This window comes from Macaca thibetana, chromosome 8 (assembly GCF_024542745.1).
Source record: "Macaca thibetana thibetana isolate TM-01 chromosome 8, ASM2454274v1, whole genome shotgun sequence".
Lineage (NCBI taxonomy): Eukaryota > Metazoa > Chordata > Mammalia > Primates > Cercopithecidae > Macaca > Macaca thibetana.
The window spans coordinates 53,111,421-53,132,500 of record NC_065585.1 but is presented as its reverse complement, the minus strand read 5'-3'; the positions used below and the strand labels follow the sequence as shown (position 1 = coordinate 53,132,500).

The window sequence follows — 21,080 nt, the reverse complement described above, 5'->3', positions numbered from 1 at the left end:
CTGAGCAAAAGCTTTTTCCTTTTGGATACTAAAAGGAATCACAAAGAAACTACCAGAACCATATCTATATTGGATTCAAAGAAATATAGTAAGAGTAGATAAAGGATTCTATTCCCTGCTCCTTCAGACTAGACAGGGTGAGGCAAGTCCTTTAACCTCTCTATGCCTTTAGTTCTTTCACTGCAGCTATTCCGTGAACCTTACAACCCAATGCTAGGACTGTGTTGAAACAACCCCCTTTACCTCAGCTCCCTGGAGGACAGGATCCTTGGTTTGTTTTTTCTCCCTGTATCTGAAGCACCCAGAATGGTGCCTGATAGATAGTAAGTGTTCAATAAGTATTTGTGAAATGAATGAATTAGACTATGCCTCATTTGGCTTTCAGAAATGAGAAATGCTAAAACTAGCCAAATAACAATTCTATTTGCACACAGTTCTTTACAGCCAATGGAGCTGCTCTCCTGCTCCTTTGTGCCTCAACAACTCTTGGAAGTCAGAAAAGCAGAGGGAACTGGGGCTCATCTGGGAGTGATGAGAACAAAACTCAAACCCTAGCAAGTTCGCTGCCAGTTGTGGGCAGTGTTTTGTAAGACATGAGAAAAGTGGGAATGAGGCTGCCAACAGGATTTAAACTTTAAGATAAATGCATCATGAATTAGAGCACAAACACACCAGAGACAGAAGAGCACCTTTTGGGGATAGGTCCTAGGCAGGCAAGGAGGAATGAGGAGGAAACTAACTTTCAGGGGTCCTCCTATGAGTGTGATGGGGAGGGAGACCTCAGAAAGCTGACTTTTAATGTTTAAATGTTCCTAGTTTCTTTGGCAAGACAAACCCCATTATGCAAAGCTATAGTAAGTGATCTTAGCTTTATGCCCTTCAACTTTTTATTCTTTATCTTCATTGGTTTTGATTATGTCCTTGAAAAACAAACTTCTGACTACAATCTGGTAACCCAAACAGCTGATGCTATATGCTTGTGTGATAAGAAAGATTTTTAAAGCCTTGACATAAGTAGATATTCACAGGTTTCCCTACTGTGTTCTCTACATTTTCTTTGCTTCTAGCATGCTGGTTGTGTGGCTTAAGGCAAGCTCATGAGCTGCTGACAATACTATACTCCTAGGAAATGTCAGCCCATCACCCTGTGTATGGCTTTACCACTGTGCAAAATGTGCAAGGGAATTTTTAGCAGCCATCCTAACATTGTTAACAAATCAACGGGCTCCCAGAGCCTTTCATGTGCTGAAAACCTTCAAACTCAAGAACTCCAATATAAAACTTTTAGAAAGAACCCAGCTCCATGTTCTTATTTCTTTTTTTTTTTTTTGAGACGGAGTCTCGCTCTGTCACCCAGGCTGGAGTGCAGTGGCTGGATCTCAGCTCACTGCAAGCTCTGCCTCCCAAGTTTACGCCATTCTCCTGCCTCAGCCTCCCAAGTAGCTGGGACTACAGGCGCCCGCCACCTCGCCCAGCTAGTTTTTTTGTGTTTTTTAGTAGAGACGGGGTTTCACCGTGTTAGCCGGGATGGTCTCGATCTCCTGACCTCGTGATCCGCCCGTCTTGGCCTCCCAAAGTGCTGGGATTACTATGTTGAGCAGAAAAGCTCAAACAAAAAAAACAGAAATAAAAAAGAAAAGAAATTACAATCCAACAAGGAAAAACAAAACAAAAACTTAAAATCTCAAACTCTGGCCAATGATAGGTGTTTTAAGTGAACATTGCTGAGGAAATCTAGAAACTTGGTTGATATGTCAAAAAATGTTGTAAATTAAAATAAAATTTAAGTGAATAGTCAGTAGTAGAAGAAAATAATTTTTTCCTACTTCAATTAAGAAACTATCTCAAAAGATGAGAAGCTCTGATCAGAAGTTTCATTACCATAACTAGAAGTCTTTCTCTCTCAAAATTAATTCAACTGCATTGCATGCATGTACAATGGTTCCACAAAGATGTGAGCAAATGTGGGCCTGGCCCACCCTTCAAAGCCGCGAGGTATAATACTCAGTGCTCAGAGTGAAGTTAACTTCCTTGAGGTTTAGGCTTTAGAATAATGCCAGCTGGATCCTGGAACAAGCTCAGCAAATAAGCGATATTCCTAAATTACATCAGAATATTCCAATTAGAGAACAGAGACTCACATCCAAAACAATATTTTAAGGAAATTAAACATCTAATCTGAGTCAAGTGGCTTCTTTAGGAAATACCCTGGTGTGAGTCCTATCCGTTTTTTGGCAGAGGCCCGTTTTGGCAGACACAGGGTGGTAACTGTCCAATACTCAATGGCTCCTTCAGATTGAAATCAGATGTCTGCAACATTCTCAATTTAAACTGATTAAACACACAGACTAAACCAGGTAATTACAGATGCATGTGCTGGGAAGTGGAAAGGGAGACAGAATGGGGGCTTATTTTTTAAAGTGTTTTCAAAGATGGGAACAATTTTACAAATAAAAAAGTGGAATTGTGCCAAATACAGAAACAGATGTTTTGGATCATGAAGCTGCTGGGAATTGAGCCTTCTTGCCTAGTATTGTCTGGTTCTGATCCAGGAGTTAAGGGGTCTGGCTAGTTTTACCTCTAGTTTCATTCTGAAGTTGTTTGATACTATTCATTTACCACCCACCACTGGGCCAAAAAAAAAAAAAAGCCCAACAACCTTCAGTTGTAGGAAGTTACAAAAAGAGCAATTTTAATGATCTGGTTAAAAAAAATCTGCAAATTTTTATTTCTCTTGACACTGCATTGCCGTGAATGTACAGGGGACTTTAGTGAGTGTTCAACTAACAAACACTCCAATGTGCATATTCATTCTTAAAAGCTCATTAGAAAACTGAAAGAGCAATTTCTATTAATATATTTCTCTTGGATGCTCTAGAATTTCCTGTTGGCTAATCCATACCTGCGAGACTGATGCCTGATCAGTGGTACTCAGCCCCTGAACAGTCACAATTCTGGAAACAGCGGAAGGTACAGAATCTTGTGAGTACTCCAATTTGGATCATTCTAAGCTTTCTACTGTTCACAAAGGTGGACATTGCAAATTGTGTCTAACAGCCACACGTCTATCCACAAGGGCTGGGATAAAGGCAGTTAATGGCTTAATCTAATTTTACATTTTTCAATTTGTGCATTTTATATTCAAGATAGTATTTCCTGATAATTGTTTTATTTATTTATTTTATTTTTAAATGACTGAGCTTCCCTTTCAGGTCTCTAAGGAGTGATGTGACTGAAATTACCACAATACTGTAGAAAGCTCACAGATATCCATTTCATAGCAAATTTCATTCCCAAAGCTCATGGCACTTTATAGTCTTCCCTTATTTGTGATAATGTTATTCCCTTTGTGGCATAAAAATATCTTCCTCCCTACCTGAAAAATAAGAATAAGTCAATTGACCAAAGTTAGGTTGTGACTCAGATGAAGAATTTGTGGCTGAACACGAACATCCCCTTTGCTAAATATATTAAATACAAGGCTAGATACAGAACCAATGGATTGAAGCTTTTGAATGCCAACACTGCATATTGAAGGTGTTTGACACTTTGTTTCAAACCAGCATTTCTCTTTGTCCTTAAGAAAAATATTTAGAGAATGATCTTTTTCTTGTATAAGCATATATCCCTTCTGGTTCTTACTGCAGAAAAATCTTTCTCTGAAGGACAAAATATCTTTTATTTTGTCTCTGAACTGCTTTAAGTCTCTCCAGATCTTACATATCTATAATTCTCCAGAAAAACTTGCACAGAATTGATGTGTAATAAATTTAAATATAACAGAATGATGGTAATTGAAACTCCTCAAATGTTAAGAATCCTACAGAAGGCAACACATTGACTTAAATTCACATTAAGATCACATCATCATCTACTTCCATTGCACTTGACAATTTAAAATCATTTTCACATGATTGCAGTTTCAGAAATTGGGGCCCTCAAAATAAATAATTTTCACAGTAAAAGGCTTGCCCCAAGTCACCAAAATATAAAATTACATAGCCAAAGTTTGATTCACCCAGATGTTTGGATTACAAATTAAAAATACTCTTTCCAAAATGCCACACTTTGTCAATTTCAGATCTTTTATTAGCTCTCATTGTGGCAGGAACAGGTTAGCAGGCACTTAACTCCCAAAAATGGACAGAAATTGAACCGTAAAGTTAAGAGGCAGCAAAGACGAGGTGTCAGAGTGTGTAATGAAAATGGCACAGGCTTCAAAAGCCAGGCCAACTTCATTTCCAACTTCATCACTTCATGGCTTTGGAACCAGAAGCCAGTTACTTAACCTCTTGGAGCAACAGAACATGTAAAGCAGGAATAATAACCTCAGGATTATTCAGGATTATGTCAGTGCTAAGCACAGTGCATGATGTTCAGTAGGTCCTGAAAAATGGCAGGTACTAACACCACTCCCTCCTTTTGGTACTGACTGGAAGAAAGAGAGAGTAGATACAATCCTTGCTCCAGATCCAGTACCTTACAACTTTTAGAATTAGAAAGCTCAAAGTCCCATTCAAATTAAGTGCTATCACCCACAGGCACTGATAGCTACAGGGGAAGAACATTAACTTACTTCCCCTCTTACTTCATTAGTGACTAATAATTTCTTCTCCATCTTCATTTGCTGTCCTCAAAATTTCTGAAGATTTACCACTGCTGACTACTTCCCCGTTCTTCCTTATTAAATGCCTCTTGTTGAAATTTCCCCTAATTTTGGTTTCCTAGATACTACTAAAATTTTCTTTCTTATACAATAACTTCTTTTACTGTTTGTTCTTTTCCCTGTAAACAGTTGATAGTGAGGGAGGGAGGGATGCTGGCATAAAGAAAAGGAATATCCTTTCCTTCTCATGCTGCCCCTTGTGAGATCTTGCGGTTTCAACAATCAGCTGTAAGCAAATTACTCTCAAACCTGCTTCTCCTTGTTATCCTCTTCCTGAGTTTTTGCTCCTACTTTCAACTGCCTAATCTGAGGATGCTCCTCTAGGTCAGTATTCCCTAAACCCAACTCTGGTGGGTCCGTTTCAGTCTTTGGCAACACTCATGCCTAAGACTTTGTCACTTGATTGCAAACTCCTCTTTCTTTAGCCACTGGAACCATTCAGTGCCAAACCGCACAGACTTTACTTCTGTGGTCTCTCTCCTTTCCTTTCCAATTGCATAGTCACTACTCTAATTCCCTCGCCACCCTTCCTGTTAGGATCATTTCTTAACTGGTTTTCTTCTCCGTTTTCCTCTTTCTTTCTTATATATATACACACTGCTCATTTGTAAGGTGACTTTTCTTTTAATAAAACACTTCTCATCTCATTTGCACCTCTCAACCACCTTGCAAATCAGGTAGATCATGGAAACGTTATCCCAAATTTTGCAGATGAGAAAACCAAAGCTTTAAGAGGTGAGCAACCAAAGGTCAATCCTAGCCCAGTGCCCTGTCTACTATATCATGAACATCTACGGAATCAAATGGCTGACCTCTTAATTTAAAAAAAATTATATATATATAATTGTACATATTGTATATTGTATAACTACATATATATATACACACACACACATATATGTACATATATATATAAAAATTGTAACATAGTATCATAGCTCATGTTCTGAGAGCTCCAGATTTTTCTGGGAATCAACTAGTCTGATGAGATTGTGAAGGCTTTGATAGGACCCATGCTGTGAGGCCCCTATGTTTTATTCAGAGTCTACACAGGTGGCATTTCCAGTTTGGGCCAAACTTCACAGATCCCACTGAGGTTGGTATAACTGTGCAGCTCTGCACCTATATAAGAATGATAAATAAAGGCTGTTTTAATCTGAGGGGAAAACATCACTTTGGTAGTTTAAAACTCTAAACAATTAGAACAGTAAAAGTATTTATCTGTTTCTGTGCTCACTTGCAGTTTCTTGCTTCAATCACCCAAGCTAGTATAAGGTATGGATCTCAAAGAAAGCTGTAGAAGTTTCCTTGGAAATAGCTGCAATCTGAGAGCATTCACTGGAAAAAGCCTTATCTGTACACAAATAGGAAATGAAAAATGGAAAGAAATATGGAAAAAATAAGAGAGTTTAAGATGATCAGATTCAGTGAATTTCTGATTTATGCTAATGCTGGCATTCTATTCCGGGTTAAATATATAATTCACTGGGAAAAGAGAAAGTACAGTAAGCATCACATTGCTTAGATATCTGCCGCAAGTCCAGTGTCATTCTAACTGATAGTAATAACAATTATCAGCCTATAAATCCAAGTAAAGTTTGAGAACTAGGTAGAAACAATCATGACGTCCAATGAAGAACAGATACAGTAGTACACAATCAGGAAAAAAACAAACAAACAAAAACCTCCCACTCTCGCCATGTAGCTACTAAGAAGGTGGCCTGAAAGCCGGGCTGCCTGAGCTAAGGACCAACTCACACTTACTGACCACGAGACACTCAGCAAGTGGCCTAATCCCTTCAAGACACAGCTTTTTTATCTGTAAAACGAGAAAAGCCGCACTATCTACTTTGTCAGAGTCGATGTGAGAAGTAAATGAGCTAAAGTGTAGAAAGCACTTTATACCATGCCTGGTGTAGAGTTAAACACACATTGTAGGTCGTCTTATTTCATCTCAGGCAAAACAAACTTCATGCAACCTCCAATAACTCTGCTGACTGTGGGTTCCCATGAGCCTGGGACAGCCTGGTTTACTGGACTGGTCTGTCTTAGCAAGAGCACCCTTTCTTACTCCAAAAAGCATCCTCGTTTGGATGCTAAATTTTACACGCCCCCGCCCCCCTACAAATAATAACCATGAGTTATTCATTCCTGCCTCCAAGCCTTCTTTCTGCTGGTCTCCCCAATTAAACGATCTCAACTCCTCTCCTCCTTCTGAAACATTTCCACTGCCAGTCTTTCAGAACTGCTGTTTTTCCTAGGCAGAATGAGCATCATTAGCTCCATTTTATACATGTGAAAACTGAGGTAGGAAGAGAAAGGGTAAATTCAGAAATTACAGACAGAAGAATTCAGAGATATCTAGAGTTAACACAAATAGCACAGAAGAAACATAAATGGCCAAGCTAGGCCTAGAACTCTGGTCTTCTGATTGCAAAGCTTAGATTCCTTCTTAAAGTCACTATGAAGGAGAGAGAGAATAATAATGTGTGTATCTAACCACATATACATTGTTATAGATTCGGACTATACAGTTTATACCTGACCTAGGTAAGAGATGGGCAGATGTTTACAATAGGTGGTGGTGTCAAATAAAGAAAGGGAAAGGGAGAAAAGAATATTGTTTCAGTAGGAATACTTTAGTATATATTGTGATTTTTTAAAAACTGTGGGAAATATGAGCAGATAATAATATGTTGTGTTACAGCTTTCAAAAACACTATTTTAAAAATCTTTTAAACAACCTTGCAAGGTAAGTGAGTATCGTCCCATTCCTTAAGAAGAAATGGAGGCTGACAGGAATGAAATGAATTGCCCAAGGACCTCTGAGACAGTAACTGAGCTGGGGCCATAATTCAGGACTTCTGGGTCCTCCTCTCAGATGCTTTCTGCCACACCTATCTGCCTCTGAGCTGTGCTAGCAAAAGATGATCATCTGATCAGATGAACATGGCCTTTAAGAGGTGGGACCATTCAACTTATCATTGAAGACAGGACACTTGACAGTGTAAGGGGGCGCTCGTAATAATTATATGGCGACATTAGGTGTCAATGGACAGTTCCACCCAAAGTGGGAGGTGTGGTTGCCCTGCACCCTAGGTTACAGTGCACTCTCTGGTAAGTTTTGCACATTAAACTTCTAAGAAATTAGAACTTTTGTTTTTCTTAGAAAACAGAATAATTCATAAAATACTTAAAGCACAAGGCAGGCCGGGCATGGTGGCTCACGCCTGTAATCCCAGCGCTTTGGGAGGCTGAGGCGGGCAGGTCACAAAGTCAGGAGATCGAGACCACGGTGAAACCCTGTCTCTATTAAAAATACAAAAAAAATTAGTGGGGCGTGGTGGTGGGCCCCTGTAGTCCCAGCTACTCGGGAGGCTGAGGCAGGAGAATGGCGTGAGCCCGGGAGGCAGAGCTTGCAGTGAGCCAAGATTGCACCACTGCACTCCAGTCTGGGTGACAGAGCGAGACTCCGTTTCAAAATAAATAAATAAATAAATAAATAAATAAATAAATAAATAAAGCACATGGCAATATGGACCTTATTGGGTGTAAAGAAGTCTTTTTTCCATCTTTCTTTCTTCTATTCTTGGGAAATTATTTACATTATTTTTGGAGAAAAGAGGCTTAATCCTTCTAGAGATGATTCCTCCCCAAGTCTTAAAAGTGGTCTTGCAATTTAAAGAATAAGAAAACAGACCTAAGTTGCCGTCTTTATCTGCATCCAAAAATTATCTTAATGATCCTTATGAAAAGCTCCTTACTTCACTATTACAAAACAACAGGGACTGAAAGCATGCTGTGAGATCCTGTTGGGGCTCTGCCATTTCCTAGCTGTATAATTTTAGCCAGGTGAGTTTCCTCATCCATAGCACGACTCAAGGTTCAAGCCATACACTAGACACTTCCACTCTTCTTCAGATTATGATAAAATCAAAGCTTTTACAGGTTCAGTGCCTTTCTCAAAAATCACAGAATTGTAAGAACTGTAGCCAGGAAGGAAATTTTACCCTCTGAATTCCAAACCCTTTCCTCTATGATGCTCTGCTTTAAAATTATTGGGAAAGTGTCGTTGAAGACACTGGTAATGTTATATTAAAGATCAGTTCACCCAAGAGGTCAAAAAAAAAAAAAAAAAAAAAAAAAAAAGAAAAACAAGAAATTACAGAAGACCATTCTTACATAAGTGGTAGATATGACTGAATAACCTGTCACGGATACTGTTTACTGTTTAACAGAGTATATTTATAATGCTAAATATTGGAGTCAAGATCATATATTTTCTAAATAGGTTTTAGGAACAAAGACACAAAGCTTATAAATACTGAAGGAATACAGCATGTTACTGCCTGAATACAAAGACTTAATTGACAATTTCTTCCTACATATCTGTCTTTAGAATTTGGTGACCTAAAAAGTACTCTTAACATAACTAACAGCCCTAAAATATTCATGTGAAAGTGATAGTTTTAATGATGACATCAACTGTGCCTCACGATATTGCTCATTTGAACAGAGAAGGACAAATTCTCCTCAAAAGATGCTAATAATGTTTTTAAAATAAAAACACAAAACAAAGTCCTTATATCTTAGTCACAAGATACCAATAAAACTGAATTTATGCCTAGTTTAATTGAACAATGGAAAAGTCAGCAGTTAAAGGGCAGATAAACTTCCCTTTGTCCCTCTTTTCCTGAGAAACTTTCAAATGTTGAAAATCAATTCCTTTTGTCCCCTTGTTATTCATCTGCTACACATTAAATAGAAACTCTGGGCATTGAGTGATTCCTGCAGAGTCTTTCATCTACACAAGAGCCTGGTACAAATTAAATACTTACTCTCCCTCACAAATTATAGATATGTATTGTAGTACACCATCGATTTATCAGTCCATGCCATTGCGAGTTCAGCTTGGTGAGAGCAGCCCATTGTAGTCCTTTATCTAAAGTTACTCTGGGGTTAAGGATTGTGATGCTATGTTAATTAATGTGGAGCATTACTATTCTGCTCTGATTTTGCAGGCTATATTTTAAAAATCATTTTGTTGGATATTGTGTTTTAGTTACTTTGCAGATCTTTGAGCCATTTAGCCTAGCTCTGGGTGTGTGTGTGTGTGTGTGTGTGTGTGTGTGTGTGTGAGAATTATTATACTGGAACAATAATATATGTAATATTACCTCTAGTAGCAATGTTACGCTATGAAATGACCATCATATGGGTTATCACAAATAATATGGAAGTACAGACTCTCTCCAAGATCTGTTAGAAATATTCAGTTGATGCAAACATTGTTTTAGCATTGGACTTTAAGACCAATAGCTAAGGCAGTGATTTCAATCCCAAGCCTGCCAGATGTCTTTGGAGACCATGGCTTACACAGTATCTATTAAATCCCAATTAGAAAGCAAGCATACACATATGCACACGCACACATACACAAAACACACACACACACAGAAACACACAAAGCCAAGCTATGAGTCTCTAAATAATGCTGGGAAGTTATAAGAATTTCACTTTAATTGGTAACCTACTAAACATATTCAAAACCTTTTTTGGCAAAGATTAGGTGTTCAATAAAAAGACAAATGTCATCAGCTCTTGGCAAATTTCACGAGTACCTTGACTTTCCCCACACTGTTTTAAATTTTTTCCCAAATATTTGTCTAAAGTGATCACCTTGAATAAAAAATGAGCACTCTAATGAATGAAAACTATCTTGTTTATTTGGAGCCTCCCAAGACGCCCCACCTCGCTTGAATCCTCCTGCTGATTGATAACTGCCAGCGCGTCCTCTGCTGCCTGACGCTTGGCCTCGGCAACCGTGCGCTCCATCTTGGCCCGCTCTGTCGTGATCATGTCGTGGGCTTTCCGCTCCGCCTCAGACACGGCCTTCTGCAGCTCCGTCATCGCCTGGCGCTTCACCTCGTTGACGGCCTCCTCTGTGTGCCAGTCAGGCCAAACCAGACAAGAAAACACTCTCGGTTAGCCCAAGTCATTGGATATGGATTACTTTTCTTTTAATTTTTTTTTTTCTTTTCGAGTCAGGTCTCACTATATTGCCCAGGCTGGTCTCGAACCCCTAGGCTCAAATGATCCTCTGCATCAATCTCCCCTAGCAGCTGGAATTAAAGGCACCTACCAGCCACCATGCCCACTATCTGATTACTTTTTTTTAGAATTCTATAGAACAAGCATAACTCTCATCCAAATTATTGGGCAGTTCCAGCAGTCTAAAAACTAGCAGATCTTTTGCCATACATTTAGGAAAACAAAGAGTGAAAATGTTTCTTTAACTTGAATTTATGGAAATATTTTTTGAAATTCCTATATCATTATTATAATGTTTTCATCAAGTTGATGCCTCCAGAAATGATTCTGAGACCAGATAAGAAGTTAAAGGACAAGGACATTCGCAAGAAACCTGTCTGAATAATTCAGACACATAAAGTTAGTTTTCCACAATGCTAAAAGTTAATATGAATATAGGAGGGTCCACAGCTCAAGCACTCAGAAAAAAAGAGAGGGAGAGAATGGATTTTACACATAAACAAGTAAGGGCAAACTATTAGTTGCTGGTATAATCTACAACACAATAGTGAAAAGGTAACTCAGATAGCAATTAAGTTACTATAGACCTTTTAATGGAAAATCAATGCTATAATGGATGATCCAGTTTTACTTTTGAAAAGTCATTTCCTGAGTAATATAAGTATGTGCCTTTGTAGATTAAATGATAGAGGTTTTAAAAAATAATCTCATTTTTACATTTTAAGCTGCTGTCCATTTACTTTACCAAATATATACAGTGGTTTTGCATAACCAACTGTTGCACTAGACAAATATAACTGAATCATACCATGGGCCAAAACAATCAGGCCTGACTATGAGTCTGCAAGGTGTCAAATAAGCTCTTTATTTTTGGCTGAGGAAAGGGTGCAAAGATTCAACTAATGTACAACATAAGATTGACAACTAAAACAAGTAATTTCCATTAAAAAAATTAACTGTTCTAATTAACAGGGGAAAATATCCTCCCCCTGAATTAGTTTATCTAATTTTCATCTTTATTCAAAGCAAAATGACAATGATTAATTGAAAATTTAATAAGCAGTAATTATTAACTTGGCAAACCTAGTACCAATTAACACTCTATTAAAACTAATTATGACATGTTTCATTCAAGTGTTTGCACTTAATTGTTTCACCCACTTAAAAAGCACCTTAATTAAATGTTCTGTTTAATTAAAAACATAGATTCCTAATAAAAATGTTTTACTGTAGATTAAAAATGTAAGAGATGCAAGTGTTCCTATGGTTTCTTCAATTCCTCTGGTTTATTTCACACATCTATCGTCCATGACTTGAGAATCATCAGAAGCTCTCCATTACTAATTAACTGTCATGACTTTTGTAGCCTCTGTCATTTTAGCAGCATTATATCTGAAGTACATTTCTTTGCAATTACTGTCTGTTAGGTTTTATAAACTAAAATATAAGTAAAAGATCCATGCTGGAAATATTAACTAAATTGTATTAAGCCTTTGTTAGCTGCTTTAAGATATGCATTTAAAATCTGTGTAGAATCAGAGTATTGCAAACAGCTTACAGCACCTTCTTCACTAGGAGGTGAAAAGATGGCTTTATTACCCTATCATAAATGACTCGGGGCACAAGGGAAGTACTGCCCTTCTAACTATACAGCCAGGGTCTAATTTAGTTTGAATATTCAAGGTGAATTAAAATTCTATCTAAGTGGTAATACAGGACAATAATTTTTGCTTACGATCAAAGCTGTAGCTTGACTAATTGTATATGCAAATCAGGCAATTTATATTTAAATTATGCATTCCTATTCTAATCCCACAGGCATATACAGATCAGCAAAGAGAATTGGTAGGACATTTGCAAGGTGCTTGAATATTTATTACCAACTGCAAACATTCTCTGATCATGTAAAAATATACTGAAGAAAACATTCAGTTACAAATTTAAAACCATCTTTATGTTAGATTTTTTTTTCCAGTTTCATAAAGACCCCTGGTAACTTTTGAGTGCATTTGTTACTTTTGCTTTTAAAAATACTACTTTTAGAAGAGAATATGGCCTTGAACAATTGTTTGGATTTCTAATCTTTAAAAATGTGTGTTGTTATGTTATTATACTGTATTATTCGGGGCAATGTGAAAGATTTGCATAGGGTCTGTAGATTAAATAAGTCTTGTATCAATGTGAATGTCTTGATTTTGGTAACTGTACTGAAGTTAAGTAGAATATTCTTGTTCTTGGTAAACTGACATTCAAATCATTTAAGGTAAAGAGAAATTATGTCTGCAACTTACTCTCAAAATGATTAGAAATATATATGTATATATATTTAAGAGAAAGAAGAGGATGAAAGAGAGGAAAAGATAAAATACTAAAGCAAGTATGATAAGGGAAACTAGGTGAAAGTTATAGAGGAATATTTTGTACTTTTTTTGTAACTTTCCTGCATGTTTGAAATCATTTCAAAATATAATGATGCAAAAAGCTATAGATGTACTTTCAAGCACAGGGTATACTTCTTGTAATTATAATTTTCTGTGAAAGTAGATGCATTTGTTATGCTACATCAAGTTTTGGGTGTTCTGCCCCTTTTGTATTTTTCAAACACTTTATTCACCTATCTTTTGCAACAAAGATAACATATAATAATTTCATTGCAAAGACACACTTTATAGGTTTTCTTCAAAAAAAATTTTTGCCCATAGCCAATTTTAGAAACCTAGGATAAAAGCTTTCAAATTGTAACAAGCTGAGTGCAGATGTCACATTCTGCCCTTGGTGTTTTCATCGTGTTGGATGCCTTGACACTGAACACTAGAAATGCCATTTAAGAAGCCTATAAAGATAAATATTATAAGTAGTTACTGGAGATTTCTAGATGAAACTGTCATCCATACTTGGAGGATTTAATATACTCCTTAAAATTTAGCATCTATCCATAGAAAACTATTCCTAAACTGTTTTTAAGCAGCAGTTTAGGGATCCCACTGTGAGAAGAATACAAATTTAATGTCATATTTTAGATTGAAAACCTACTGTAGATGATAGGCACTGTAACAAATAATCTAAACACTTCCTAGATAAGGTTTAACCCTTCTTGGAGAGGGCAAGCACACAACAAAAACAAGGACTGCTCTTAAGTCCCCAAAACCTAAATTACATGCAGAATTAGGTTAAAAAAACCCCAAAACAGACAGTAAAGAAAAATAATAGTGGATTCAATAGATAACAATATGCCATGTAGGAAAAAATAAACAACTGACTAAGTGGAAAATACATAGTGCAGTTATGAATCTGCGTCCAATTGCTTCCCACTTATGGTAGGACTTCCTTTGTGTATAGCTATTCAAGTTGACTTTCCAACAAAGGTGCTATATTCAGAAAAATCTGTTCTCACTTAATAGCAGTCAAACAAAGACTTGAGCAGATAATAGCACATAAGGAATTTGGATTACACAAGACCTTACTGGCAATTTTTCTTTATGAACTATGAAGAATTTCACTTAAATATACTTAAAAAGGGAAGTGTGGAGAAAAGACTCACTCCTCTGAACATAAAGTCACCCTTCTTCTGTCCAAAATCACAATTATTTGTACCTCTCATTGGAATAAGTTGCACTGACAGCTTAGAAATGGAAGAGAAAATGGTCAGAAGGAAGATGTTGTCCGTCTTTTCAGGTAGGTGGTACTCGGCATATTTTTAACAGCTTGAGAGTACCACATAACTATTATTGTAAATCTGGTAAAACTACACAGTTCAGCAACATATGTATTTAAACCTTTAAGCTAAATGGACCTATCTAATTTGCATATTGGACGTGCAAGACAGCTTTCTGATTCTTAATCTGGGCTACTAAACCTACAATGCTATCAGATTTTAAAGCTCATTATCACTCTTACAAAAACAGGTATTTCTTGGAAAATGTATAAAAATACTTGGATAAGATACATGTGACTAGCCGGGCGTGGTGGCTCATGCCTGTAATCCCAGCACTTTGGGAGGTTGAGGCAGGTGGATCACAAAGTCAGGAGATCGAGACCATCCTGGCTAACACGGTGAAACCCCATCTCTACCAAAAAAAAAACAAAAAACTAGCCGGGCGTGGTGGCGGGCGCCTGTGGTCCCAGCTACTCGGGAGGCTGAGGCAGGAGAAGGGTGTGAACCCGGGAGGCGGAGCTTGCAGTGAGCCGAGATCATGCCACTGCACTCCAGCCTGGGCAACAGAGCGAGACTCTGTCTCAAAAAAAAAAAAAAAAAAAAAAAGATACATGTGACTAGAGAGTCAGCAAGTACACAGAACTACAAACACAGCTGAGTGAAATCCCAAAGAAACAAAAAATCTGTCCCCTGACTCTTCAGTTTGTACTGTTTGTAGAAGTAGCATTTCCCAGTTTCCCAACTCAAAAAGACAAACTATTTTAAGAGTTGGAGTTACAGTAGCTGAAAGCCTTGGTATGTTTTTCATGGCCTCTTCAACTCTTGAAACAGGTTTATGTTTCATCTCCTGAGCTGGTTTTCAAAAACTTTTTTGCTTGCTAGGTGGTTCCACCAAAATTCTCACAGATCTGGACTTCTTTAAGCCCAATAACAAGTCAGTGGGTCATGAGGAGATTTAAATCTACTATTACAAAATACAGAGCAGCATCTTGTAATGGAAAGCAGACAGTGTATATGAAAAGCAAAAATAAATGTTTAGTAACTTTGTTATTTCACTTAAAAAGTAATTTAGCTCTGATTGTTGAATACTAATTAGTACAGAAGAACAATTTTAAAAGTCGATTGTAACCAAAAAATTATCTGAGTACTTTAACAAGTCAACTAGATGTGATGTGGGTGTTTTTTTTTTTTCTTTTTCTTTTTTTAAGAATGCAGGAGAAAAGGCTGAAGTATGCAATTTAATTTCTAAGACATTAGATTTTTTTCATCATAGAAAAAAAATGCATGCGAGCTAAGACCTCCTATGCCAAGTTTCAGCCTGATATCATTATGGCCCTGAAAAAAAAAAGGAGTTTTATAATGGAAATATTGCCAGCTTCTCAATTATAGTGAAACTGGAAGATGTTACTAAAATAAAAATGATTTCATCTTGTAATCAGGCCTGGTTTAAGAATATTAATCAGGTGTTTTGTTTTGGTTTGCTTTGTGGTTTTTGTTTTGTTTTTGCTGTTGTTGTTGTTAGCAGTAAAGTCCTTTCTTGTCATTCCTCACATCACTGCATTAACAACTGCACACAGCTGCCAGAACACGAAACTCATGTTTTTAAACAATTCTTACCAGCTTTCTTCCAGATCTCCTCTGGCACGTATCCAGACGCAGGCCTGTGAAGGAATTCCCGATGCGCATCTATGAAAAGGATGGGAAGGGGGTGGAGAGAGGAGGAGAGTACTGTAAGCACACTTGTGTCATTGTACAGAGTGAAAGTAAGCAATGCCCATTCTCCTGGCTTCTCTACAAAAACACAATTTTAAAAGGCTAAACATTTCACTTCTTGAAAATATACAAAAATAGCAAGGCCTGTCATCAGAGCCCAAGGAAAACAGGTCATTGGTCTAAATGCCCTGCATGCTCAAAGCCAAAGCAACTTGATTTCATTATACAATATGATGTTTGGGAACACTGTTCTCACTACTTTCTGACTATGGAGACTTCTATAGATATATTTTGTTAAAGAAAATAAATTGTATTTGGTAGTTTTCCTTTCAAGAGTCAATCAAATTGGTGGTTAAAAAATCAAATGTTCAGGTAATGTAATTTCCACAGAGCTCTGATTCTGCCACCTTTCTATGAATAGCAAGCTCCACTCTATGGCTAACCAGTTCTCACACTTAATTAATTCTTAAAAATCTCAGTGAGCATTAAAATTTTTCACACAAATTAGATCATATGGATTTGACATGGGTGGAAGCCAGAAAGACTCATTAGAATGGATTCACAGACATTCTGCTGAGCAAAGAGAATTAGCCCATGCTTTCCAGAAAAGGAAATGAAGTTCCACTTTAAATTAAATGCAGTGCTTACTATGCTTCTCAGATTTTAAAAGTTTAAGAAAACAACTAATAACAACTTTGATACAGGAATGCTAACTCCTAAAATAATATGTTCATGGAAATAACACAAAACATTTTATAGTACTTGTATATGCTCGAAAGTAAACAAAGTGCATACAGTCTTCCATAGCTAAAATATGCATTTCACGTCTTCCATATCGGATTTTCAATAAAAGCCTCCTTATATAGAAGAGTTCAGTAAGAAAAAAATCATTTTAACTTTTATAAAACACAATTATTAAACCCATGATAAATTCTGAGGAAAACTGAAAGTTTCTCTATGTGTAGAGTAAATGTTGAGTAGCATATACGTTTAAACAATACTTTATCTAATGGTTATGTTGAAGATCAAGACATTCAGTCCAGTCTCCTATATTTTATGGTGCTACACAATGTCAAAAATAAAGAGAAGCATGATCAGTTTAGCTAAGTATATGTTATTACATTTGAATGCTTTAAATACATTTGAATGCTTTGAATTCTTGCAGGGCACATAGATTATCAACTGGCAAGAACATTAGATTTTCTCAACTATTCTGAATTAGCAAAAATTTACTATAGCTTGGTAAGGAATATATGGAAACTATATCATCTTTGCAATTTTTTAATCTAAAATTATTACAAATATTTAAAAGTTTATTTTCAAAAGCTTACACTCTGATGTCATGACTACTTAATAGGATGGACTGGAAATATCTATGCATTCTCCTGTGTGTATTCATTTCTATAAAGTAAATGACAAAAATAAAAACGCTTTTACTGAAGTAACTTTCATTCTTAAGGCGAGATAAAGCTGGTACATAAACAACCTAAAAGGAAATGTGATACAACTAATTAGATTTATCAAGATTATCTTCCTTACCACTATAACTATTTGCAGAAGAAATAAAGTGCAATCAAGTTCATATTTAGCCATGTGACACAGTACAACACAGAGATTTACTTATGACAACATTTAAAGACAACTTTTAAGGAGAAAAGACTTTAAGCATAATTTATTGGATAAGAATGAGAACAGATCTGTAAAGTCTGAGGAAAGAAAAAACATGACTCCAAAGTGGCAACTTTTTTTTCATTTATTGTGTTAAGAAGAGACCTGTAGTTTATAAAAAATTATTATTTTTTCATCATTATTATTATTATTATTATTATTTGAGACAGAGTCGTGCTCTGCTGCCCAGGCTGGAGTGTAGTGGCATGATCTCAGCTCACTGCAACCTCTGCCTCCCAGGTCAAGCGATTCTCGTGCCTCAGCCTCCCGAGTAGCTGGGATTACAGGCACATGCCACCAAGCCCAGCTAATTTTTGTATTTTTAGTAGAGATGGGGTTTCACCGTGTTGGCCAGGCTGGTCTCAAACTTCTGACGTCAGGTCACCCAGCCTCCCAAAGTGCTGGGATTACAGGTGTGAGCCACTATGCCCAGCCTATAAACATTATTTTTTGATTAAGTAGTCAAGTATTATGATAAAGAACAGGAAAGGAGATGTTTAGGTATCCAAAGTCCATGCATGAAAGATGCTAATTACCAGCCTCAGGCAACATAGGCTGAAGAAAGTTAGTTCTAGCGCCCAGTGAAGCAGCTATTGACCATGGAACACTGAGTATGTTAGTTTGTCCATGTCCTCAGATGCCTCATCTATAATAAAGTGAGGACAATACTACCATTATTTGAGAGCACTGCTGTGAGGATTGAAGGAAATACCTCCTATTACATACACATCCTAAACTCTCATCATCTGGTATTTGCTATTATCCTCATTATTATCATCATTATTATTACTACATGCTCTTGTAAGAATGGCTATATAATTATTTCCTTATAAATAACTAAGGTGAAGAGAATATTTTAAAGTTTATCTTTTCTCTCAATGTTAAAAATCCAAATACCACAAATTTTGAAGAGAACAAAGCCATTAAAGAAGTTTGGATTAAGCAATATACACCAAGTAATTTTTTAAACTCCCAGAATCTATGTCGCTTGGAAACAGAAAATATTTCTATAGTTCACAATTCACTGCCTTTGTCCTTGGAAGCAAAATCTTCAAATTTCTTAGATGACACTTTCAAAAATTTTACTTGAGCCTCACCCTTGAATGTTTATAACACCCAAACTGACTCAAATATTAACGTGCCAGGCTCAATTGACCTTCCACCTTCTATGGGCTGCACAGCAGGTGTCTTGAGGGTACATATACCACACTGGAAAGTTGTATAATGTTTTGCCTTGGCTACATCTTCCTAAATTTCTCACTGACATATTGCCATGTCCACATACGCTCAAACTTTAACTGACTTAGAAACCCAATAGAAATGCTAAAGCCAATTATGCAAAAATTTTCTTAATGATAACCTACCTTCTAAAAGACGGTTTTTCAAAATAGCAGAATCTAAAGGGAAATAATCATATATACGTATTTTACAATATCCTCTCTAGTTCTAAGTTAGTGTACTCGATAAAGGTCAGGTCTACCAACAAAAAGAACAGAGTGATTGGTAGCAGGTGTACTCCTCAGAAATCTATTTGATACCCTGATAAACGCTACTTTATAGCTTCAGAAACCAAATGACTAATACATTTAATATCTCCTCTTCTGATTAAGCAGCAGCAATATCAGAATCTATATAGGGAAAACTGAGTTTGAAAAACAAAACAAGGGACAATTCTCTCCTAGGACTTCACTATTTTAGAATACTGGCTAATCTAGACACATCTACCTAAAACACCCTAAGATTCTAAGGCTTAGATTCTAAAGAAGCTAATTCTTAACCATTAACTCGTCAGCACCTATAAAATATAGATTGCTATAAAAAGGAATCATTGTTCTAAAATGTAGTGGTAAAAGCAAAGACAGAAGAATCTATACAAGATGGTTTAAAATGTGAAATGTGTGTGTGTGTGTGTGTATATATATATATATATATATATATGCAACCACTGAAAGATGAAAACATTATAGAAAAGTCCTTCTAAGTTAAGTCTAGCTTGCTTTGGGTTGCAAATTGCTTGGGGGGGATGAGAGGGGATGAGGATGAAGAGAGCCTCTTGAAAAAATTCATGTCCATGAAGAGAGGAGACCAGGTCATAGTGACAGAAAATGGTGTAAGAAATGTGAAAGAACAGAAAGAGCAATCTATGATGTATGAAAGAGATGGAAGATGCACTACACTTACGACAGGATGGAGACCATTGGATACTAGATACTGCAAGGGCCGCCATCAATATACATGAAGGGATGAGCTGATAGCCTTTGGAGAAGCAATGTGACCTCATATGACCCAGGACAGCAATGCTCAAAGCTTGGCAGCACCTAGGTATGGCCTTCATCCTGTAGTGGGCAGAGTGAGGCTATGATCATGATAATATCTATTACAAAAACCATCAAAAGAAAGAAAGAGTTAAGTAATTTTTATCTTTACAAATGCCACTTGCTTTTAAGGATAATACATTCAGAAATCTTCACCCTAGGTTTCAGAAGCCTAAATCCAACCTAGAAGCTAGCAACTGCTTTAGGATTTCCATTTTTTACAACAAACATACTTAATGCTCCAGGAAGTAACCATCTCCTCTTAATTTTAAAAGATGGACATATTTAACTAATAGTCCCTTATTTTTAAACCCAATATAGTTAAGTACAGTAGGCATTTGCATTATGAAGTCAGCTGAATGACTGAGAGATTAATTTCATGATGTGATTTAAAGAAATCAATACAAGGGTACAGAACTCCAAACATTTACAGGGAAATATACACAGAATGACTTGTTTGTGTTTTTCATATTCTGAGAGTATAGAAGTTGAAATATTTCATTGGCTGGGAGAAATCTATTTTTCTATAGACTTGTATTATGAATTAGGGTCCCAAAGGTACAACAGATTTACTATATTTAAGACAGGAGTATTTTCTAATCCTGTGCCTATTAAAGTAGCCAACTGCTTAGAAGTACTTTTTAGATGAAAAAATACTCAATACACAATCTTGAATGCCAAGGAAAAACTTCACTAGTTTCATTTACCACTATTTTTTAAAGTTCATTTTATTTTATTTTTTAAATTTTTTAATTTTATTTTTTGAGACAAGGTCTTGCTCTGTTGCCCAGGCTGCAGGGCAGTGGCACAAACATGGCTCACTGTCACCTTGACCTCCTGGGCTCAAGGAAACCTCCCATCTTAGCCTCCTGAGCAACTAGGACCCCAGGCATGCACCATCATGTCCAGCTAATTTTTCGATTTTTGGTAGAGATGGGGTCCTCACTGTATTTTCCAGGCTGGACTCAAACTCCTGGACTCAAGGGATCCTCTCACCTCAGCCTCCCAAAGT

The 21,080-nt window shown here is 36.7% G+C and overlaps 1 protein-coding gene across 7 annotated transcripts in view; it reads right to left on the bottom strand.

The window, feature by feature from the left end:
- Nucleotides 1-21,080, bottom strand: part of RUNX1T1 (RUNX1 partner transcriptional co-repressor 1) — a 148,558-nt gene that overhangs the window by 5,906 nt on the left and 121,572 nt on the right. For all 7 annotated transcript variants that reach the window (XM_050802194.1, XM_050802191.1, XM_050802192.1 and 4 more), the window contains 2 exons: nucleotides 15,990-16,058; nucleotides 10,418-10,608 (listed from right to left, as the gene is read on the bottom strand). In XM_050802194.1, the coding sequence (XP_050658151.1) occupies nucleotides 10,418-10,608; nucleotides 15,990-16,058 (260 nt within the window). The remainder of the gene's footprint in view (nucleotides 1-10,417; nucleotides 10,609-15,989; nucleotides 16,059-21,080) is intronic.